General features: G+C 32.2%; 1 protein-coding gene across 1 annotated transcript; it reads right to left on the minus strand.

The window, feature by feature from the left end:
* Positions 1 to 10768: 10768 nt before the first annotated feature.
* On the minus strand, positions 10769 to 21171 carry LOC130894246 (ornithine decarboxylase antizyme 1). The gene is given in 4 exon segments (XM_057800915.1): positions 10769 to 11610; positions 15067 to 15273; positions 15275 to 15368; positions 20978 to 21171. Coding segments are annotated over 4 exon segments (537 nt in total). The 5' UTR covers positions 21070 to 21171; the 3' UTR covers positions 10769 to 11466.
* Positions 21172 to 21833: the final 662 nt, after the last annotated feature.

The following is a 21833-nucleotide window of genomic DNA, read 5'->3' on the forward strand; positions in this document are numbered from 1 at the left end:
CTCGTAAAATAATGTATATATACATAAATGTGAGGATTCGGTGCTTTTACAAAGGGTGCCTCAGAAGTAATGTCAGTTTTCAAATGTGAAAATTTCTATGCCTTAACTAAACATCGTCGTGAATTATTAAGACTGGTTTTTAATTCTAGGAAGAGTACCTACATACAATTGCTTAACTTTCTTACAATCGTTTTCTCTTGACGACGAAGTACAAATATAGAGTGCGATAGTAAAACTCAAATATTGTTAAACATTATGAGAAACAAAAGTTCATAACAGAAGTCTATAATCTATAAAAATTATCGAATTCTACCACTTGAATTAACCGCGAATCAAGCGAAACCTCGAGTAGTGGATTTTCGATGCCAGTGCCCTCGATGGTATGTGGCAGGACTAATCAATTTTCGCGGTTCATTTAAATTTACAGCATTACCAACTCAGACACGTTCATTTACAAAATAATATTCACATGCATTTTCAACTAAACCAAGTATATCTATATATAGCTATAGAATTTTAAATTGAAAACTAACAAATTACAGATTTTTCTAATAAAGTTATAAATGCCAAGCAGTTGAACAGATTTCACATCATTACAATGTTATAGACATTTTGGTATTTAACAAAAAAATATTGGTATGAATACAAGTGAGCCAAAGAACATGGAAATTTGTAAAATGAGCAATATTGATACCAGATATACCTAAAATATCACAGCATTTTAGTAGTAAAATGACTAAACTACAACAATTTATCACTGTTGAAATAAATTGTTGTGGAGACATGTTTTGTATATAGAAAGAGCAATATCCTGTATAATCCATCGTTTTCCTGTACCTTGTCTATAAACTTTCTCAACTGTGGATTAATGAATTCTTTCGTTAAATTATCTAAATTTTCTTTCAAACATTCCAAAGTTCCAATTCCATCAATGTCTTTAACTGATCTTTCTTATTTTTCAAACAGTTTTTCAATTTTGATATTTTGGCTGTTATTTCCGATGAACTTGATTCATTACCATTTTCCTAGATGTTCTTAATAGTTCCAACTACAGTCAAAAAATCCCATTTTTGTTTATGAAAACTACCAATTTCCACTAGAACCAGGAAATTCGCTTGAAAACTGCAATAGCGTGTCTATATCAGTATTTACTATACCTGTTTTCACAGCATATGAAAGTTCTTGGTTTACTATGTAGTCATGAAGGCAGATGAGAGGTAGGAATAGATGGGACAACTTTATAGTTCAAACGGTTTCTATAGAAATCACTTTCTCAAAAAATGATTTTCACCCAAGCGATAATTTGATGTTTATATGATGATGTTTATATATCTTGACAACTGACATTGACAGTAATGACACATTTTTGTTACGCTTGCGCAACAATTGTGGCAAAACTAAATTTATGTTGCCGAAATTTACATGCAAATTGACCTTCTTATTGGGCATGTTCTGTGATATCTGGTGAAGTCATGATGATTTATTGTACTTCCACATCATTCGAGATAGTTGAGCTATCAATGCCGAGGTATATAGTGGACAGCTGATGTATGTATGAAGTTTTATCGGAGACATAACCAGGTTTAATTATGAAAATAAGATCGAAGAACTTAGTGGTATTGTACTCTTATCAACATCATTTGGTTCGGATATTTTTTTGTCATAGTACTATAAATTTAAATTTAAAGAAGATGTTGAAACTACAATATGACAATATTTTGCATACGAGCCCAAAAAAAATATCATTATACATTTGTTACATTTTTACTTCAATATCTTCTTCAAAATTCTTCTCATTATTATTATCTTGAGTTTCACGTGCTGTGAAATGTCGAAAAAATGTTTTTATAACTAATTTTCTTTGAAGGTTACAAAGTTCTCGATATTTTTTAATATCTACACATTTAGCGGCATTCATAATGACTATCGGAAAGGGCAAGTTCATATATACCTTCGTTAGCCTTCCACCCCTTCACCGGCATGAGAACAAATATACTAACAAGTTCTCACAAAATAAAAAGTGGCCAGTGAGAAAAGGTGAAACGGTACCACCCCACGTATCGGAACCACAGTCGGAACTAACAGAGGAGCGTGTGTTACAGTGTTGCCAAATATGTTGAACAATATTCAAACGAATTCCATGTGATCCATGACTGATTTCAGCGTTTTATTCCCACTTTTTATGTAATAATTTACAGCTTCCACTTCTTAATTCTGCGCAGTGTTTCGGAAAATTGTAGAAAATTACAAAATGTAGAATTTTTGAAAAATTTCGTCTACCGAAAACAAAGAAAAAAAGTGTTCCCTTCACATTATTATAAGAAGAAGAAAACACATCAAATATGAAATGAATAAACATGATTAATCAAATATAAACCACCTTTTTGCATAATAGTATATTCTTCACGAGGGTATAATGAAGGTTATAAGCGCTAGCGAGTAGAATACTATATTTTATCCACTACTACTAAATATTTTTGTTTAAATTTTTTAATTGAAAAATTTTGTAACATTATTAGAACACTATTATTTTATTTCAACGAATATTTGATACAATATATCATTTTTCGATTAAAAATAGTACATAGTTATAGAAGATTATAACAATTGTATGATATCTCAATAATAATCAATGCAAAAATGTATACAGGATGGTCCAACGAAAAGTTTGCGTCTAGCTTTTCTCTTTTTTTTTGTTATTAAATCCAAAAATGCTCGGACACGACGACTTTGCTTTTGATGGGGACACATTTTATACATTATTCGATCTGCGCCTTTAACCCACTAGCGGGGGTGAGTAACAACTCTAAAATTTTAAATGATGTTATATCATTTGAAAGGGCACAAAATTGTCTTTCTACTGATACCCTATTTGTTGAATTTTACTAAAAGAGCTAATACGAAAACGGCGTTAAGCCGAAAATTTTGGTATTAATGAAAAATACAAATAAGTTTTAAGTATTACGAGTGAAAACAACTACAATCGTTAGTACATTCCAATGTTTGTTATTTTTAACATGCTTTGTAAAAAAAAGTAAACTAGCCGTTAAATTGATTTATTAAAACCTTTCATTAACAAATGATGAAAATGTGACCCATTTGATTTCATAAAATAATCCAGATTTTATTCAAATCTATTTCTAACTGTAATCCGTTGACGAAGATCTTCTATAGACTCGGGCTTCGTGGCAAAACATTTATTTTTTAAGTGTCCCAAAAGAAAAAAGTCCAAAGGTGATCAGCAGTATGATTTTGGTTAGCTTCAATTATTTGTGTTATTAAAGGATCAATTGTATCTTCAAGCATGTTTAGGTAGACTTCACCAGTTAAATTTCCATGAATAAAAAGTGGTCCTATCATATGATTTCCTAATATGCCACATCAGATGTTTATTTTTTGAGGATATTGGATATAAACCTCACGGAATAAATGTGGGTTACTATCATCCCAGTAACGGCAATTGTGCATTCCATTCAAATAAAATGTGCATTCGTTGGAAAAACAAATGTTAAATAATAATTGCGGATCTTCAATTGAACGCTGGCTCATTGTTTCACAAAACCTTCTATCAGGATCATCCTCGTTTAGTTCCTGTACTAGTTTGATTTTGTATGGATGAAATTTGTACGCTTTTAAAATTCGTATGATGGAAAAAACAGGAGACACCTGGAATGGAATACATCATTTTGTACCGTGAAATTAAAATTACTCAAAAAGCAACCAAACTGAATCAATGAAAAGACTAAAATAAACTGTGTAAATTATTTTCCTACACGTATCTACAGTTTTTATCTCAACAAAAAAACGCAAACGATTAGTGAGGAATTTAGTTCTGATAAATAATGTCGTGTTTTGAAGTCCCATTTTCCTTTAAATTAAATAACTTAGAAATGATTGTAGTTGTTTTCACTCGTAACAATTAAAACTTATTTGTATTTTTCGTTAATACCAAAATTATCGGCTTAATGTCTTTAAAGCCGTTAACTGTTTTAGTAAAATTCAACAAATAGGGTATCATTAGAAAGACAATTTTGTACCCTTTCAAATGATATATCAGTCGACCCCTCTTTCCATTTAAAATTTTAGAGTTGTTACTCACCCCCGCTAGTGGGTTAAAGGCACAGATCGAATAATATGTTCAAAATGTGTCCCCCTCAAAAGCAAAATCGACGTGCTCGAGCATTTTGGAATTTAATTACAAAAAAAAAAGAGATAGGTATAAACTTTTCGTTGAATCACCCTGTATATTAGTTTCCCAAGTATTAGGTATCAAATGTTAAAAGAGGATGGTATTTATTCATAGGTATCAATAATCCCTGTTGACAGTTCGAAATTTAAATGCTTATTATATACTTTTCCTGACTTTTATGGAAATAAATTTAATGAGGCAACTTCATCAGATTCTCTTATTTTTGGTGGTGTTAAAGGAAAGTAACTTTCATTTTTTATATCCATTTTCAATTGATTTTTCAAAACAAAATTCAACATAAAATATCAAAACTCTAAGAAATCGACGTTCAATTGATATTATTTCAAAAGGTTCTTCAATTTATAAATTTTTCCAAAAACAATGGTACGTTAAAAAACAGAAATACGACAAGCACATTCAATGTCGCTGATAGCTCAGTGTTAATGCTCCGTGACTTTAAACTGCAGGTGCCAGATTCGAATCTATTCTAAGAAAATTTACTTTTTCAATTTTTTTTATGTGAACAGAACTAAATTAAAAATATTTAGTAGTGTTGTACATAATAAAATTATAAGAGCGGATTTTTTTTAGTAAAACAATATAATATAGCTAGATCAAAAAAGCATTTGAAAACAGTGATTAATGATTCATTGAGCAATCATATAATGGGTACATTATACAACAGTCGTGGATAAACAAAATTCAAAAAATGACAGTACGAATCCTTTTTTTTATTGTGAGTTTAATTTAATTTAACCTAATCTACTATGTTTCCACAGTCCTTATAAGGAAGCTAATAGTGCTTTTCGTGCTAGCTTCACATGGAGTCTTATCTCTGAATCCTGGAGAGTCAGCTTCATCCTATTCTTCTATTAGTCTATCTTTGTGAAAATTATGGATTCCTGCATCAGAGCTGAACTGCTTACAAAGGTCTCTCTACATGGAAATCACTTTTCACAACAAAATGGTAAGTCGACTGTGTCTGCCCTTTATAATCTAACCAAGAAATTAGTAAAAGCTTTATAGTATAAAGAGATAGCACAATGTGCGTTTATATATATTGAAGGTGCCATCTCCAGCATGACATTCCATCCATCAAGCACGAGGAGTCGAACAAAGCATGGTGTCTTGAATTATGGCAACCTTGGATCTCAATATAGGAGATAATCAATAACTGCCAAACCACGAGACGGATGTCCTCAAAGCGACTGCCCATTGCTACTACTATGATCATCCAACGCATAGCAACGCAGGATGTGGATCCTCCGATGGTCTAGCGGTAATTGTACGGGGTAGGCATCATGGTATCGTATGGGAACAAATGCAATCTGCCTTAACAATCACTCAGAGATGGTGTGTCAATGAAGGTCTGAGTATAAACCACTCAAAGACCATCCTAGTTCCATTCACTAGAAGAACCAGATACTTTCCAAAAACTAACTAACGATGAGACAACATCCTCAAGAATTAAGCCATAAGGCACGTAGTGCTTTATACTACTGCTGCAGAATGGTCGGAAGAACATGAGGCCCAAAATGATCAACCGGATGTACAAATCCATTGTGCAGCCTATCAGAAGCTTTACAGCTTTCGTATGGTACCCAAGAACAAAGACCAAAATTGGTAAAATAACAATAGATAAGGTGCGAAGAGCGATAACAAGCGCGACACCATCATGTCCCACGGCAGCATTACAAGTCATTTTAGATTTGCCCCTTTTGAAGACCTTCATAGAAAGTGCAGCAATGAAGTGGACAATTAAAGCATTCAAGAAGCAGAACATGAAGCCCGGCGCCCTGACTGGGCATATTAGCATTCTAAAGGAATTTGAGGTACCCATAGATATGGTCACGACCACCAAGTCTTCCAAACTATGCTTTACCAGGAACTATAAAATTATAATAAACAAACCGACAGCAATGGATAAATGCAAAGATTGTGTTCCCACGAGGTTCATAATTATTCTACACTAATGGCTCAAAAACTAATAAGGGACATGTAGGGCTCGGGACCTTCCATTTTCTAGAGGAAACATACGTTATCCTTACATGCGCAGCTTGCTTCGCATAATGTAACCACTGCAATGCAAAGATATTGATCCTATTAGATAGCAGTGCAAGCACTTCACTCTTATAGAATTGACTCAAAGCTAGTATGGAACTGCATCGAATCTTTAAAGTTACTGGTAGCAAATAATACACTGAAGTACACCGCAATGAACAAGGCGATTATCTAGCGAAATAAGGACCACAAACTTGCAGAGGTTTCCTAAAAAACCATCAAGTTATGGTAATGAAGAAGTGGAAAAACGAGAAGAAATCAGAAACATGGAATAAGACCCCATATACAATAGATAAATAGGTTAAAGTGTGAGCGAGTAAAATTCACGACCTTACGTAATAAGTCATCTAATCTAAATATTTCTCAGGGAACGGGCTAGAGCGCCATGATCCTTTAAAACACATTTTCTAAATCTGTCCTCAAATGGATTACAATTGATTACCTAATCATAAATTGCCATATCTTGAAGTAATCGGGGTTTTTATTTTCAGAAACAATTTATACCGTGCCATCCCTAGAATTGTTCGAAGGCTTCAAAAATAACGTTATGCCTCAAGGAAATAGAGAGCAAGTTTTCCAAATTTTGGAAAAATACATTCAATTGAAATTTTCTGAACGAGAAAAAAATTATTTAATGCTTAGATGTGAAAACTGCAAAAAAATAAGCCTTTACCAAGCTTTTGAAATCTCAAGTTAAAATCTACGAAAAACAAAAAAAGTTGTAATTGATGAACATTCATTGGTTGAATTTGTTTTTGCTACACAGAGTAAGTTTAAGGAATTTCTAGTTTGCGCAGTTTTTTTCGTCATTTCCAATTACATTTTGTGTATAATAAGGAAAACAAAAATTCATCGATTTTCTTTAAGCAGTCTTATATTTATCTATATTCGCGGCTTCCGGTCCCTGTCCAGTACTCTTTTCGAAAGTTAATGTTAAAAAGAGATAGATAATGTATTTCTCTGTAGAAATGCCCGTCAAAATCAACTACATGCAGCGATCGGGCACTGCGTTCCAGCATAACTAATTTTTTGCTTTTTTCGGAATTTTCGAGCAAATAAGCTTCGCCAACAACGCCCCTTCATGCCTTGCTCCTACCCTAATGCAGCTACTGGTGATAATTGAAGTCGGGCGACAAGAAAGAAACAGCTGACAGCAACAAAAGTAACATTTAGTAGATACTCTTCGAAGCAAACAGCAAGAAATAGAAACACAAATTTTTTTCTATTAAAAATGTTCTTTGTATGAATTGTGTACTCCCTGTAGAAAATCAAACAATTATCAACTACTGACTAATCAACTAAATTGAATAAACTGATTTTTTCTTAGTGAAACAATCTACGTTCTGTTTTGTTAGAATCTGAATAAATGTAAAAATTAATGAAGTAGATGGAAATTTCGACATACTTGACAACACTGTACATAATATACTTATTGCAGACATATGTCACACGACCAGACGGCTTCAACATCCGGTCGGTCTTCCTTTCCATCCTCACTTTCCGTTTTCTTTGGTAGTTGGAATACTTGTTGCTCCTTTTACCTGTTATCTGATTTATTTTATCAGGTAGAAATTAATGTTTAAAAAAAAACAAGTTATTATTCAGGAACTTACTAACATGACAGGATGTTGGTAAACCCTTGAAGAACAGTAATCGTATTCGAGCTCTGCTACAGAGACGTACTTAAAACTTTTCATTGAAAAGTAATTAGTTATTTCATGTTTTGAAACACGAACATTGTTTCAAATGCTGGTTATTCTTATTATTTTATGCTTTATGCATGTTAAAAATTGTGTTTTGTGAAATAAAGATGTTTTTTACAGTAGTTTGGCCCCCTTGGAGGAAATTTCTATATACGCCCTTGCTTTTCAAATTAAAAGAGATCATTATTTTCAAATATACAGGGTGAAATGTATAACCTCAAATATTTCTCAAATTATACTTGTTTTTAACAGAGGTCACAAACAAGAGCTATAGTTCTTCCAATATTAATTGTAGATTATAAAAACCCTTGCCGACAATTTTGTTAGATCTACCATACTCATTTTATAAATACTTTTAAAAATATGTTTATCTTATGCAAAGGCGTAGCTACCGCCGTATCAGCCGTATCAATGATACGGGGCCCCTAACGTGTGTAAACAAAAATTACTGAAATGTTATTCCCGATGTTACATAATCTTGTGTTTCCAGGGAAAAAAACTGTCTATAGACTTTTTTACAGAAATGATAAAATTCAAAAAAGCAATTTCTTTTTTTCTCAGGTTAAACACTGCGAATCCAAGTGTGTTATTCTTGTAATACTTTTAACACGCTAAGCTTCTTCAATGTTAAATGTCGTACTTACACAAACTATAGATTTTTCACACACTATGAAACGTATACAAAGTGTCTTACAAATCATTTATAGTTTGTTTATAGGCATTTTACATTAAAGGTATTTTACCTACTACCGATATGTAATATCAAAAATTACGATACTAATATGAGTTTCGTAATGAGATACTTTACCGCACTAGTGGAATGAACTCATGAAAAAAAAATTAAACCTCATTTATTATAATAATTAACCACCTGTACAATTAGTGATGTTTATTCTAGCTGACGTAGAGGCAATTGAAGAATTGTAGTTTTCAATTTCAAATGAATTTTTTGTAGAAACAATTTCTCCTCCCATTATTTTGATAGCTATATTTTTTTTGTTTTCTAAGGATGTTTCTACATATCCTTTAGCGACATTACTGGATTTCCATCCACCATGTCTCTTCAAAATGTGCATATCAACACCAGCATCAGCAAGTAGGGATGCTGATGATCTTCTAAAACCGTGAGCTATATATTGTGATGGATTTGGTATTTCCATAAACGTTACTACTTTTTTTGGAATGCGCCCAAAAGTATTGATACCAATTGATTGAGAAAAACATTTTCCATTTTTATATAAAATAAAAAACCGGTCATGGACTATATTTTGAAGTCGAAGTTGAACATATTTTCGGACGTTATTCAATATTCATTCATAATGATGGTAACAGAAATCAACTGATATCACCATCAAAACGTTTAAAAAGGAGAAAACGATCTTACTAATGGCGAGTAAAAGAAATTTTCGGAATTATTAATGCTAATGGGTCAAATTCCAAAAAGTAATGTCGATGAATATTGAACAGCATATCCATTATTAGAAAAAAATACCGTCAAATCTTTAAACGTATTAGTTGTGCTAATGAACCAATCGAGTTCCAGCTAGGTTCCAAATGTTCAAACTTGATTTGGGTTTCCTACAAGGATGTGGCTGATCTGTAGTTGGAACCACATCCTTTTCAACATCACTCAACTCAAATTAATGTATTTTTGGTACTCATAATGGTAACGTTTATTATGGCACTACAGCATACCGCTTAGATACCCAAGGCGATGGGTAACCCGTTATTTTTGGTTCACATACGTGTTCTGCTGTAACTCACTCAGTTTGCTGTGCCCCACGTGTGGGTGATTATCAAATCTTAATTTTTAATTAAGGCGGTAAGGGAACACAGAGAACTTTACCACCCAAAAAATGGTAATTATATGAAGACGAAACTGAAAGATCTGATTCTAGGTGCATCATCCGATTTAGATTTCAAAACTTAAGTTCAATAACAACAATTGTTTTATTCGATTGTCAAAAATAAAATGTCGTGAACTGCCAATCAAATTCAAGCCCCACAGTTTCCTATTTGAAAACGCGTGTCTCAATACACGGATCACCACGCACCACGTGTAGCATGTAAAAGTCGTGTCACGCTACCTCACACGTGCTATACGTGTACGAATTCGCGTATTGCCTTATTGAAAAATTTTCATTCTAGCCTCACCATCATCAAGCCTTTGGGTTAAGACTTTAAAATCCTCCTCGTTTTCTAATTTTCATTTTCTTTAGAGTTTGTCGTTTGTTTTAGCTGCTTTTGTTGTTATTTTCCATTTCTTTCGGTTCCGGTATTTCGCCCTCCAGTGCTTTTATGTCCTCCTCTATTTCGTTTCTCAAGTCTTTCTCGACATGCCTCTTCTTCTTGGCCACATTGAGGTCCATTGCGTTATTCTTTTGATAATATCAGTTGGTTTTCTTCTCATAATATGCCCAATTCAGTATTTTAGTCTTTTATGTATCAATTCCTTCTCCAGCTCTTTCTCTATTTCTTTACTCTTCTTTTTTCCTCCTTTCTCTCGGTACTTTTAAGTTCTTCTTCTTCCCTTTTGTTGATTATTGTTGTTTCCATCGCATACGTGATTTGTACATTTTTATTTTGTTTTGTTTGGTTATGTTTTCAATAAGTTTTCATTTCTTCCATAACTTTTTTGTCCTCGTACAGGAAATTAAATCTGCAGTAAATTAATTTTTACTACGTCGATTATTTTTTTATTATTAATTGTTTATATAAAATTCGAATCGAGATAACGGTTTATGTTTATGCAAATGAAATTTATACAGGAAACGAACACAAACGTATTAGTTATCGGTAAATTAAACGCAAAATATACTGAATATCAACTATTTTATTACGTAAGAAATTGAAATACACAGAAAATAAAAACTAAAATTATTACCTAACCCTAAAAGATGATAGTGTATTATTCAAGAATAAAATGAAACCTAACCTAAAACAATACAAACTCGTGTTTTTTTTTCAAATTTTTTAATCATTTTCAAATTTTTTTTCAATTTTTTCATAATATATAGGGGCGTAATAAACTTTCCACACTAAATGATTATTTTTCGTCTAGTTTTGTTCACATTCCAGTTAAAACTACGTAAGCATATAGATATAGCATTTAAAAATTTCAATCAAATCTTAACCTAAATGTAAATTGACGTAGAAACACAGCACCTGAAAGTTAACATAACATACGAACATAGAAAATAAAAATTCAATTGAAAATTTTCGATTAAAAACTGTAAATTCATTACGATAAAGAGAAATTTCATTCTAGGAGCTGTGCTTACCGTAAACCTGCTAATTTACCTCACAACTAATTTAAGAAAAAATTTATCCGATGATGAAGTGCAAAGAAAATTTTAAATATTTATTGAAAAAATTATGATAAATATTTTCCCCTTGACTGAGGAATTAGTTAAAATTGCAAAACATCATCGAATCTAATTACAATATCTAATTTAAATAATGAAAACGTGAACAAAACTCGGTGACGTCCGAGGCTTATTTATAGCAACTGTTTCATTCGATATTGTAGAGCATGCACACGTTGCCATTAGCCATAGATGGCGGTACTAACGGAGACGTTGGAGCCAACACCGCGAAGCCCAAGAACATAAAAGTCCGGACTAATACGGCCCTGTCTGGTCTGTCGGCGGCAAAAACCTGTCAATAATGAAAAAAACATTAATTTTATTAAAAGATACACATGCGCGCGGATAAGAAAACACGTCCTATTAGACATCCACCACCCCTTTATCGCGTCGCGGTTTCGCGCGTAGTCTTCTTCCTCTCACCCTAGTTTTTTCGAACATTCCGGGATGTTTTGTCCTCAAAGGTAAGCTCCGGTGGCTAAACACAAATATCCCGTATTTTTATGTAAATACCGCCTGTTTCGAAACCGGAAATACACTACCCATTAAAAGTTTTTGCCCATTCTATAATACACAATAATTATAAAATATACGATCCATTTTGATATTTTTATTTTCAAAACATACATTACATATTCAAAACCTGATTTTCAGCATAAAAAACTGTATAACATACTAGAATGTCAAGAAAATCGGGCGTATGCAACCTAAATTACTCTAATTACCGTCTGTTTATTTATTTGTTTTGTTTGTTAACTTCCTAGAATTCTAGAAATTCCATTTTGATATATATTCGAGCTTGTTTAGCAGCGAGATTCAGTTTATAATTAAAAGTCATAATGAATAGTTGATAATAATTATTATATAAGTTAGTTAAGTCTAGTGTAAGTGTTTGAAAACAGTTTAAATAATTTAGGAATAAGAAAAACATTACGGTATAGTTGTTTTATCTTCTAAACTCATTTTATGTTAATATCTGAAACACACCAAGCGTGTGGTTATTATTAAATATTAAAACCGTCGAGTTAGAATGGAGTGGGAGAATAGAAAGGTTTATTTACATAAATGAGAATCGCTTAAATTACAGACAATAAAAATATTATGAAACTTTCTCGTACCACGAATGTACGATTCTGGCCAAACACCAACAATTTTAAAATGCTTAATCATTTACTGATATATAACAACAACTGATATTTTATTGCGCAGTTTATAATACCTGCAATAATAATTCAGAATGTAGTAATGGATTCGTAAAAATATATTATAATTTGTTATCTCGCGATTAACATAAAAATGTGTATTGCATCATCAGCACTCTAGATGTAGTCCAATAAAATTCAAATAGACAAACAAAATACAACTTCAAATTCAAGTTGATTATAGTGAAAGATGATCCAACTATAATTATTATTAGGTTGGCAACCATGTAATTTCGGATTTGTAATATAAAATAAAACAAAAAATAGTTTTTCATCAATTATATATTTTCCATTTTGCTCAATAACCTTTTGGCATCTTTCTTTCAGCTTCATGATTCCTCGCTCAAAAAATTTCTGGTCCTTATCAGCACCAGGTGCGATTAAAGGTCATAGTCATTTGTGAAAGTTTCAAAATTCTATAATCTTCGAAATAAATTGTAATCAGATGGTGCCAGATCAGGGCTGTATGGAGGATATGGCATCACTTCACTGTGTAGCCTTCCGATTTGACAATTTTGGTCGTTTTTTTTTATTGCTTCATCCAGTTTTAATAATTGTTGATAGTAAACATCAGAATCGATCGTTTGGTTACGTTTTTGTTCAGAATAATCGACCAAATGCGCCCAAAATCGGAAGAACTATACGCGAACTTCGGCAAACTCGGTCTGTAGGAGATTTGGACAAACAACTTTGCTGCAGATCGCGATAATGTGGCCAGAAACCTGTCAACATCGACTTGCCATCGTGATCATTAGTTCAACATCAAAACAACAACAAAAGACTCGAATTTACACGGTTGCAAAGTTTAGTCGAATGAAAAGTTGAAGTCTACTGACCATTTCAAGCGTTATCAAGACGCTGAATAATTGGATAACATACATAAGTGAAGAAGTGAAGAAAAAGAGCTATTTGGCATCATCGGAAAGTACTTCTTCGAAAATGAGTTCTACCGAGTAGTTACCACGAAAAATTCGATGGCCTTGTGTATCATATTATATCGTGCTACTGTCAATTGACCACCATGATCACGTGATTTGATACCTTTGACTTATTTTTTTGGGAATATTTGAAAGAAAACGTTTACTTCTATTTGACAAGAACATCATTATTGAAAATATGCAGGTAGACAATTAACATCGTGGTCTATGGTATGATTAGAATGTGTGATTAAATTGTTTTAATTAAATTTTGAGGTATTCGTATAGAGAAACAGAGAAACGATAAGTATGGTCTTTAAGTAGCGATCTATACGGTAAAACAGAAGAAGTATTAATTCTAATACAAATGCAGTGCCTTTCACTAATGAAAATAAATCAGTACAGCCGTAGCCACAAAGTAGTACAGCCGTAGCTACGAATCAGTACAGCCGTAGCCTTCGTATTATAGAAAATTTCTAGCTTAACAACAGATCAACGAATTATTGTGATATTTCACGTAAAACCATAATTTATTGGAATAGGTGAATTTTTATCGCATTATAACATGTTTTTGTGTTACATAAGCGTTTATAAGGTATCTGAAAGGTCCTTTTGGATGATTTCCAACCAAGCCCTATAATTTTATCAAAAATAGCTTTTCCAGATTTTATTTGAACATAAAATGTATATTCTAGATTTTTTGTCAGAAAATATGTTGTCCAAATTTGATTTGAACTAAAAATAACATACAAATTTCATTTCAACACAAAATTAATTTTCCAAAGTCAATTTTGTAAAAAAGTAGCTTTCCCGAATTTGGACTAAAAATGGCTTTTCTCGTCCAAATTCTGTCGAAAAATTTATTTTCCAAAGATAATTTGAACAAGAATGGCTTATTCTTTTTATTTGGGCGGAAAATGGCTTCTTCGGACTTAAAATCGCGTTTTAATTCTAATTTTGTAGAAAAATGATGTTTCAAACATAGTTTGTATAAATATGGCTCTCCTTTTACAATTTGGGCGAAAAATGGCATCTTGGGACTAAAAATCGCGCTTCTCATCCAAATTTTGTTGAAAAATTGTTTTCAAAGATAATTTGTACAAAAATGACTCTTTCTTATCCATTTTGGACGAAAAATGGGTTCTTGGGTCTAAAAATCGCGTTTTTCATCCAAATTTTGTCGAAAAATTATTTTTTCAAAGATAATTTGTACAAACATGGCTCTCCTTTATTAATTTGGACGAAAAATGACTTCTTAGGACTAATAATCGCGCTTCTCATCCAAATTTTGTCGAAAAATTATTTTTTCAAAGATAATTTGTACAAACATGGCTCGCCTTTATTAATTTGGACAAAAAATGACTTCTTAGGACTAATAATCGCGTATCTCATCCAAATTTTTTCGAAAAATTCATCTTTAAAAGATAATTTGCACAAAAATGACTCTCCTTCTTCAATTTGGACAAAAAATGGCTTCTTCGGACAGAAAATCGCGTTTCTCATCCAATTTTTGTCGAAAAATTACGTATATTTTATAACATAGCATATTTTCCATGAAGAATTTTCATTTAAAAAAAAAATTAATGTATAGGAGAAAAAGAATCAATATTTGAAATTATTACTACATACCACGACTACATGCTCGCATTTGAGTTGCTCTTCGGCAGCCTCGAGAAGCCCGACGAACGCCTCGCGAGAACCCTCGGGTAGTACTTGCGGAGGTAACGCTACGTAGAGCGTGCGTCCTTTAAGTACTGCCTCCCAGGGTTGGCGGGCGGTGCGGAAAGTTAGCCGCAAAGGAGGCGGCGACGAACCCCTGGCTTCCCCAGGGGCATCAGGACCACCACAGAGGCCCGGCGCCCAGAGACATGTTATAGCAATCGGCCTCGGACACGCTACTGGCGGAACGTTTACTACTTAATAATGAATTCCTGAAAAAATAAAATCAATCGCCTTTACATAAGTTATAAATATGATACGAGGGTCGCTACATAAGTTTTGAGATAGACAAAAACAAATATTTATAATTGGATATAAGTTATCACTGAAAGGTATCGAAAATGTAGGATTTTAAAAAAAACTTTTATTACTTAGTTGAATTATGTAAAAAAAACTCTTCAGGGGAGGTGAATTATGAGTTATTTTGTAGTTGGCAGTCAATGTGTTGAGTTATCAGTAAAATTTTATGATCAGAAACATTTTTAAAATCACTTATTGTAATCAAGTGTACAATATTAAAAGATAACTTTGAAAAATTGAAAATTTTCACCATTAAAAAAATGGTATCTTACTAACTTTAACTGTTAGAGATAAAAAATGGATAAACAGACATTTTTCAATTTTTTTTCCAAAATATTCGTTGTTTAGATTAACAAAAAATATATATGAATTGCGTTTGATGCCTTGTAAAAAAGTTATGAACGATTATATGCAAAGAAGTGCGTTTATGATCACATTTAAAGTCATAAAACAATATTTTTTTTCATAAATCCATAAAACAAAAATTTTTTTAAAAATTCCTCGAAATCGGATGATTTTTCGATTTTCTAGAGTCAAGAAACGAGGGGACCGCGAAAGTATAAAATTACCAAAAAACTAATTTTGAAACAAAAGAGACTTAAAATCAAGAACATTTAGAAACATAAATACATGAAAATATTGATATTTTGAAAACGAGGTAATTTTCCAAAAGCAGTTTCCATATGCTGGTACTCCGGCTTTCGGCGTTGAGGGAGATTTACGCAGAAAAAATGACTGAAGTCCTTTTTTGTAGAAAACTTTATGCTCCACATTTTTTGTTTGGGTAATTTTTTCGAATCGCTCTTAGTTTTCGAGTTATTTGCGTTTCAATTTTTTTTTCAACTATAAGTTCCAAAAATTCGAAAACCCGTGCCCGTAATTTTGTTAAGAGTTGCCAGGCTTAATTCAGTAACCGAAAACCTCTGAAAATCTAGAAAATCAGAAGCGCCCAATTTAATTTCGGGTTTAATCCTATTTTACCTGTTCTAACCTGTTACGATCTTATAGTCAGACGTCTTTGCAGCAATCAACACGAGCTTTTATTGATAGATTGTCAAATTAAAGGACAGCGTTTAGCGTTTTCGTTGTAGAATCCATTTATCTAGAGAATTATCACCTACAGTTTTGCTAATAAATGGATTAGTTGACTTATAGGCCGAATTTATGAATTGAACGAAAGTTTTTATTTTCAGCAGATAGAGACTTGGCTAGAAAGCTAAAAGACGTACACTAAGAAAAAAATAGAATATAATTGTTGTTCAACTTTCACTTGCATTCGAATTGAGAACTGACTCTTGATGTTGTAAAAGAGACTAAGGAACATTTCCATTTTCTGGTTAGGTTAGGTTTACTTTAATAAAGGTTGAGTTACATTAATTGAACTTTAGCTCGGAAAAAAGATATAAGGGTCGTAGGTGGATTGCGCCCCGAAGACTTGCACCAAATACTTCTGTAAACTAATTATACTACATTGGCTAAGTATAGACCTTTACACGTTCGGTTGACCGCGGGACGCAGTGCAGTGGGTAAGGTAAGTCATAACATGTAATTAATACCTTTCTCCTTCGGCCATTAAAACGATTATTTTCACACCACAATACACAAAAAAAAATTATTTGAAGTTTTAGTGAGAAATCAAATTAGAACCGGACGCGAACGTCTTTGAAATCAAACTAGGAACTGGTTGAAGGACGCTTGTTGATAAAAGGAAAATTAACAGCGCCACATTCCTTATAATTGATTATTTAGTATAAAAAAAAACAACTGGAAACTAACAGTACTTGGAGAGAATCTAGTCGTGATAGTGTGTAGAATACGAGTTTAAATATCAACGGTAAATTATTGTGACAACGTAAACTATACCTTTGCTTAAGCGACATAATTAGTAACGTATTAAATACAAGGTGTGATCAAAAAATACGGTGAATTATTTTATTATAAGAATAATAAACAATTCGAAATTTTTTACGTAAAAATACTGTGGATATGAAGGATCACGGGGAAGAACGGTCACAGTTCCAAAAACAAAAATTTTCAACATTACGTTTTTCAAGTTTGAAATCGAATAAAAAGCTTAAAAATGGAGGTAATTAAATTTTTAAAAGTCTTGATGCTGTAATACATCATTTATTACATTGTAACAAATTTAAAAGTACATTGAACCTAAACAAATTATTTAAAAACTAAAAATAAATATGAACCCTGATCGTTTTTGCCACATAGCCACTGAGGAGGTTCATCAATTGGTAGGTCATCTACAAACTCGATGTCATCTTCTTCTTCAACTCTTCAACAAGGGCAGTGACCAGTGAGTCGTCGAATCTTTGTGCATCTGAATTGGTCAAGAACTACTTTAAATGAAGGGGGTCCTTTAATTTAGCCTTTTTAATGACCAGTTTTCCATTGTACAGATTTTCAAGTTGGCCTACGTCTCGTACAAAACTTTCTTAACTTTTTCCTTGTACCCTGATTTACTACCGAATTCGCTTCAACGTTGTTCCCAAAGTAATTTGATTTGTGTGACAAAAAATTTGGTTCTTTCTGGTCGACTTTCAGCACTCGAATTGTGGACAAATGCTTATATGGGTGATTCCGTTCTAACTGTGATTTTTTGTATTCAAAATTTCAAGATTTTAAAATTTAACTTTTCTAACTTTTTTATGCATATTATTCATCTATTTTACTGTAAAAATAAAACTCTAAGAGGAATTTACTACAACTTCAAAGTATCACGAGCAAGACACAAATGTCGGATTTTGAGTTCCACGGTACTGACTCATTTATCCACGGTACTGACATGGTAACTTAAGATATTAAACAACAAGTGCATCAATTTTCCTCAGTTTGATCATAAACATTAGAATTTATAAGGTAATTAGTTTAAATCATTTGTTACGACAAAAAAAATTAATAATTTATCGGTAAATTCTAGGAATGGACATGACACGGTACTGACATTCAAGTGATGTAGTATAAGTTTTCTTTAAGTGGCAAGTTATATTGTATAAAAATAATGTTTAAATATCTTAAGAATTATTCAATTAACACAAAATTTTTATTAATTGATTATTAATTAATGACTAGTACAAAAAAACAATACAGGACATTGAATATCACAGTTAGAACGGAATCACCCATATAGACGGACCCCGCTCGTCTCTCACCAAACAACTGCTCCAGCTAAATAGACGACATCATACTAATGATCGGACTTCTAACCGAACACTGCCATCTAAGACATAACGTTCACACCATGGGCATCACGGATTATCCGGAGTGCCGCTGGTGCATGGAGGAGGACGAAACTGCAGATCACGTTATCTGTAAGTGCCCTGCACTCACACGGGCGCCTTTTAAACCCCATAACCTGCCTAACGACATCAGAGGGTTCAAGCCAAAGCGCCTGATCAGCTTCTCAAAGGACATCGGATTTTGGTATCGTCAAGTGGAGCATTACAGGTCTATCTGAAGGTCTAAGTGCTCAACGGCTTCACGGTTGCCCACACCTACGAACTATGAATGTAGACACAAGACAAAAAATCAATCCAAGTTTCAAATTTTACCACATTGCCGCAGTTAATTACTGTGAACGATGAAGGTTTGATTCTGTTGGTTTCTGAGTACATCCCTCCAGTCATCGGGTGTCTCAGTGTACGATTTCTGGTTCACAAGGTTCATGTCCTTATCTTCCTCCATATAAGAGTGATCTCTTATGGAAAAGACCACTTCAACAGTTTGAAATCGTTTCATTGTACTGGGTAGTGAAGAAAACGTATAAACGTAAAGTTCTTTTTTTGTCTGTCCCAGAACACAGTAACGAGAGAAGACTCAGCTGATATATTTGTGGAGGGGAGAGAAATGGACTTTAATCGCCTTTGATCGTCAGAGCATGGACTATGATCGTTCTTTCCCAGTGGTACCAATCTTTTGACTGTTATAACTCAGTGAATATGATCCCGTGTAACCTGAATTTGGCAAAAAATTGGACTTTGATCGTTTTCCCCGTGGCCTTATACTATCAATGATATTCGACATCTATAAAATTAGCTCGCCCGAGTAAAAAAAATGAACTAAAAAGTTATCGTATGTGAGGGGCTTTTTAGGTGCGTAAATCAAATATTAGGTGCATTTATAATTTTTGAAAAATTAAAAAAAAAGATCTGCCAGATATTTAAAACTTGACGATCCCTAGTTATTAAAAAATAATTTTGTGCCTTTTGTTTCACATAGAAACAATTTTGGGGGTTCGATATTAAAACGAACGATGCGCGTCAGCGCTCAAACGTAAACTTTATGAACTTTTTTTGACAAACAAAACATGTAGACATAATATGCTTTACTACTCTGCGAAACTAGAGCTACAGAAATGAAAATTCTTCTGCTTTCCATGAAGGGTTGAAAACGCCATCTATCTATAATAATAACCCCTTAAAAAAAATTTTATTCTGGTATCCTCCTATTAATTGCATAACAAGTGGTTAATTTCTATTTTATTCTTTAAAATAAAATTTAATTAAATGATTAAGTAAATTTATTATCAGTGTATATTCTTAAGAAATAAATACTGGTATATGTTTATATATACATATTTCTGCAAATCACTGTTTTTCCCATTTTTATTGAGATATCATTCGAAATATAAATATTTTCAATTAGATAATAATTGCCTTATAAACTTTTATCTGTAATATTAGCAAATGATGATAAAATGATCCTAAAATATTCTTACTAAGCAATTAACTATCCAAACATTTTGTTTATCACAAATATAAAAAAAATCCTGAAAAAGCTGTTGAATAAAACCAATGGTGACAGTTTTTAAATGAGTTTATTATACTAGATCTTTTGTGTGAAAGAATACTGGTATTCCTGTTATGATCGTAAATAATATCATGTATTGGTCATAAATAATCTCAATTCTCTAGTAAACATCATAATTATTGTCTTCATGTAAACACTCAACATATTTATTCTTTTCAATGATGAGTTCAGAACGCAATGACCTTTGATTTAAATGGAAATATAACCATACACACATTAAAATTCTATAAGTATTAGTGATTAATTCGAAACCATAGTTTAGATTATAAATATAAAAAATTACAATGCATCAATAACAATGTTTAAATAATATTCATCGTGCCTTTAAAACAGTCATTAAGATATAAATAACACTATCGTTTAAACAAAGATAAATATAACATAAATTAAACTTGGGAGATAATGCATTCAACATATAAGCAGTGGAAAGTTCCCAAATAATAATGGTTACATCCGTCAAAACCAATCGACCAATAACTATCAATATAAAAACAATGTATAATAATAAAAATGATCAAGTTCTTTTACGTATAGTAAATACCTATACCTTTAGTTAATTGTATTTTTAAAATTTCGCACGATGTGTTAGAACGCTTTAAAAATAAAAGTATGTAGTGGTTAAAAACGTGACCAATATTACGTTTATAAAAACCTAAAACTAATTTTAGAAATTTATCGAGCAAAAAGTATGTTGACTTACGTTGTATTGCTCATTATAGCTGGCATATCTTCTTCACTATATATTTCAGTACTTTGATCAAAACTAAAAGCCTGAAGGGCACTAATTAACATAATTAAAAACACAAAACTTCTTAGGCAAAGACTTGCTTATAAATGTCGAAATATCTTGATGTTCGTGTATTCTTTCATTACCACCACCAAATACAACAGATAATTTTTGACAGTTGTAATTTTTACGTAAAGCACGGAACAGACAGATTCAAATTTTTAGTTCTGTGGTAACTTGATTAGAATTTTATATATTTTAATAATTTATAAATTTGAAAAGTAACTACCAGGGATGTGTAAATTATTTATTTAAAATTCAATTTTCTATTTTGGTATGATATGCAACAAGTATTACATAGTATTACACCTAGCATAACCATATTCTGTCAATAGGATGTGGAACAACCAAATGGAATGTTATTTCGAGCAACGTGCTGACGTGACAACAGATCATTTTTTACAGTTACAATTTTTACGTAAAGCACGAAATAGACAGATTAAAATTTTAAGTTCTGTGGTAACTTCAAGCATATATTCATAATTTTCACATTATTGAGAAAAGAAACTAGAATTTTAAAATGTAACTACAAGAGATGTGTTAATGATTAATTTTAAATTCACTTTTCTATTTTGGTATATGCAACAAGCATTACATAGTACGACACCTAGCGTAACTATATTCTGTCTATACGGTGTGAAACAGCCAAATGGATTGTTATAACTTTTTCATCTTTTTTGTATAGAAAAATGATTGTGTCGTTCACTTTTCTCATTGAAACGAATATCTTTGGGGAAACATAATAATAAAACACGCCTATTAATCATAA

Source organism: Diorhabda carinulata, chromosome 5, assembly GCF_026250575.1.
Source record: "Diorhabda carinulata isolate Delta chromosome 5, icDioCari1.1, whole genome shotgun sequence".
Lineage (NCBI taxonomy): Eukaryota > Metazoa > Arthropoda > Insecta > Coleoptera > Chrysomelidae > Diorhabda > Diorhabda carinulata.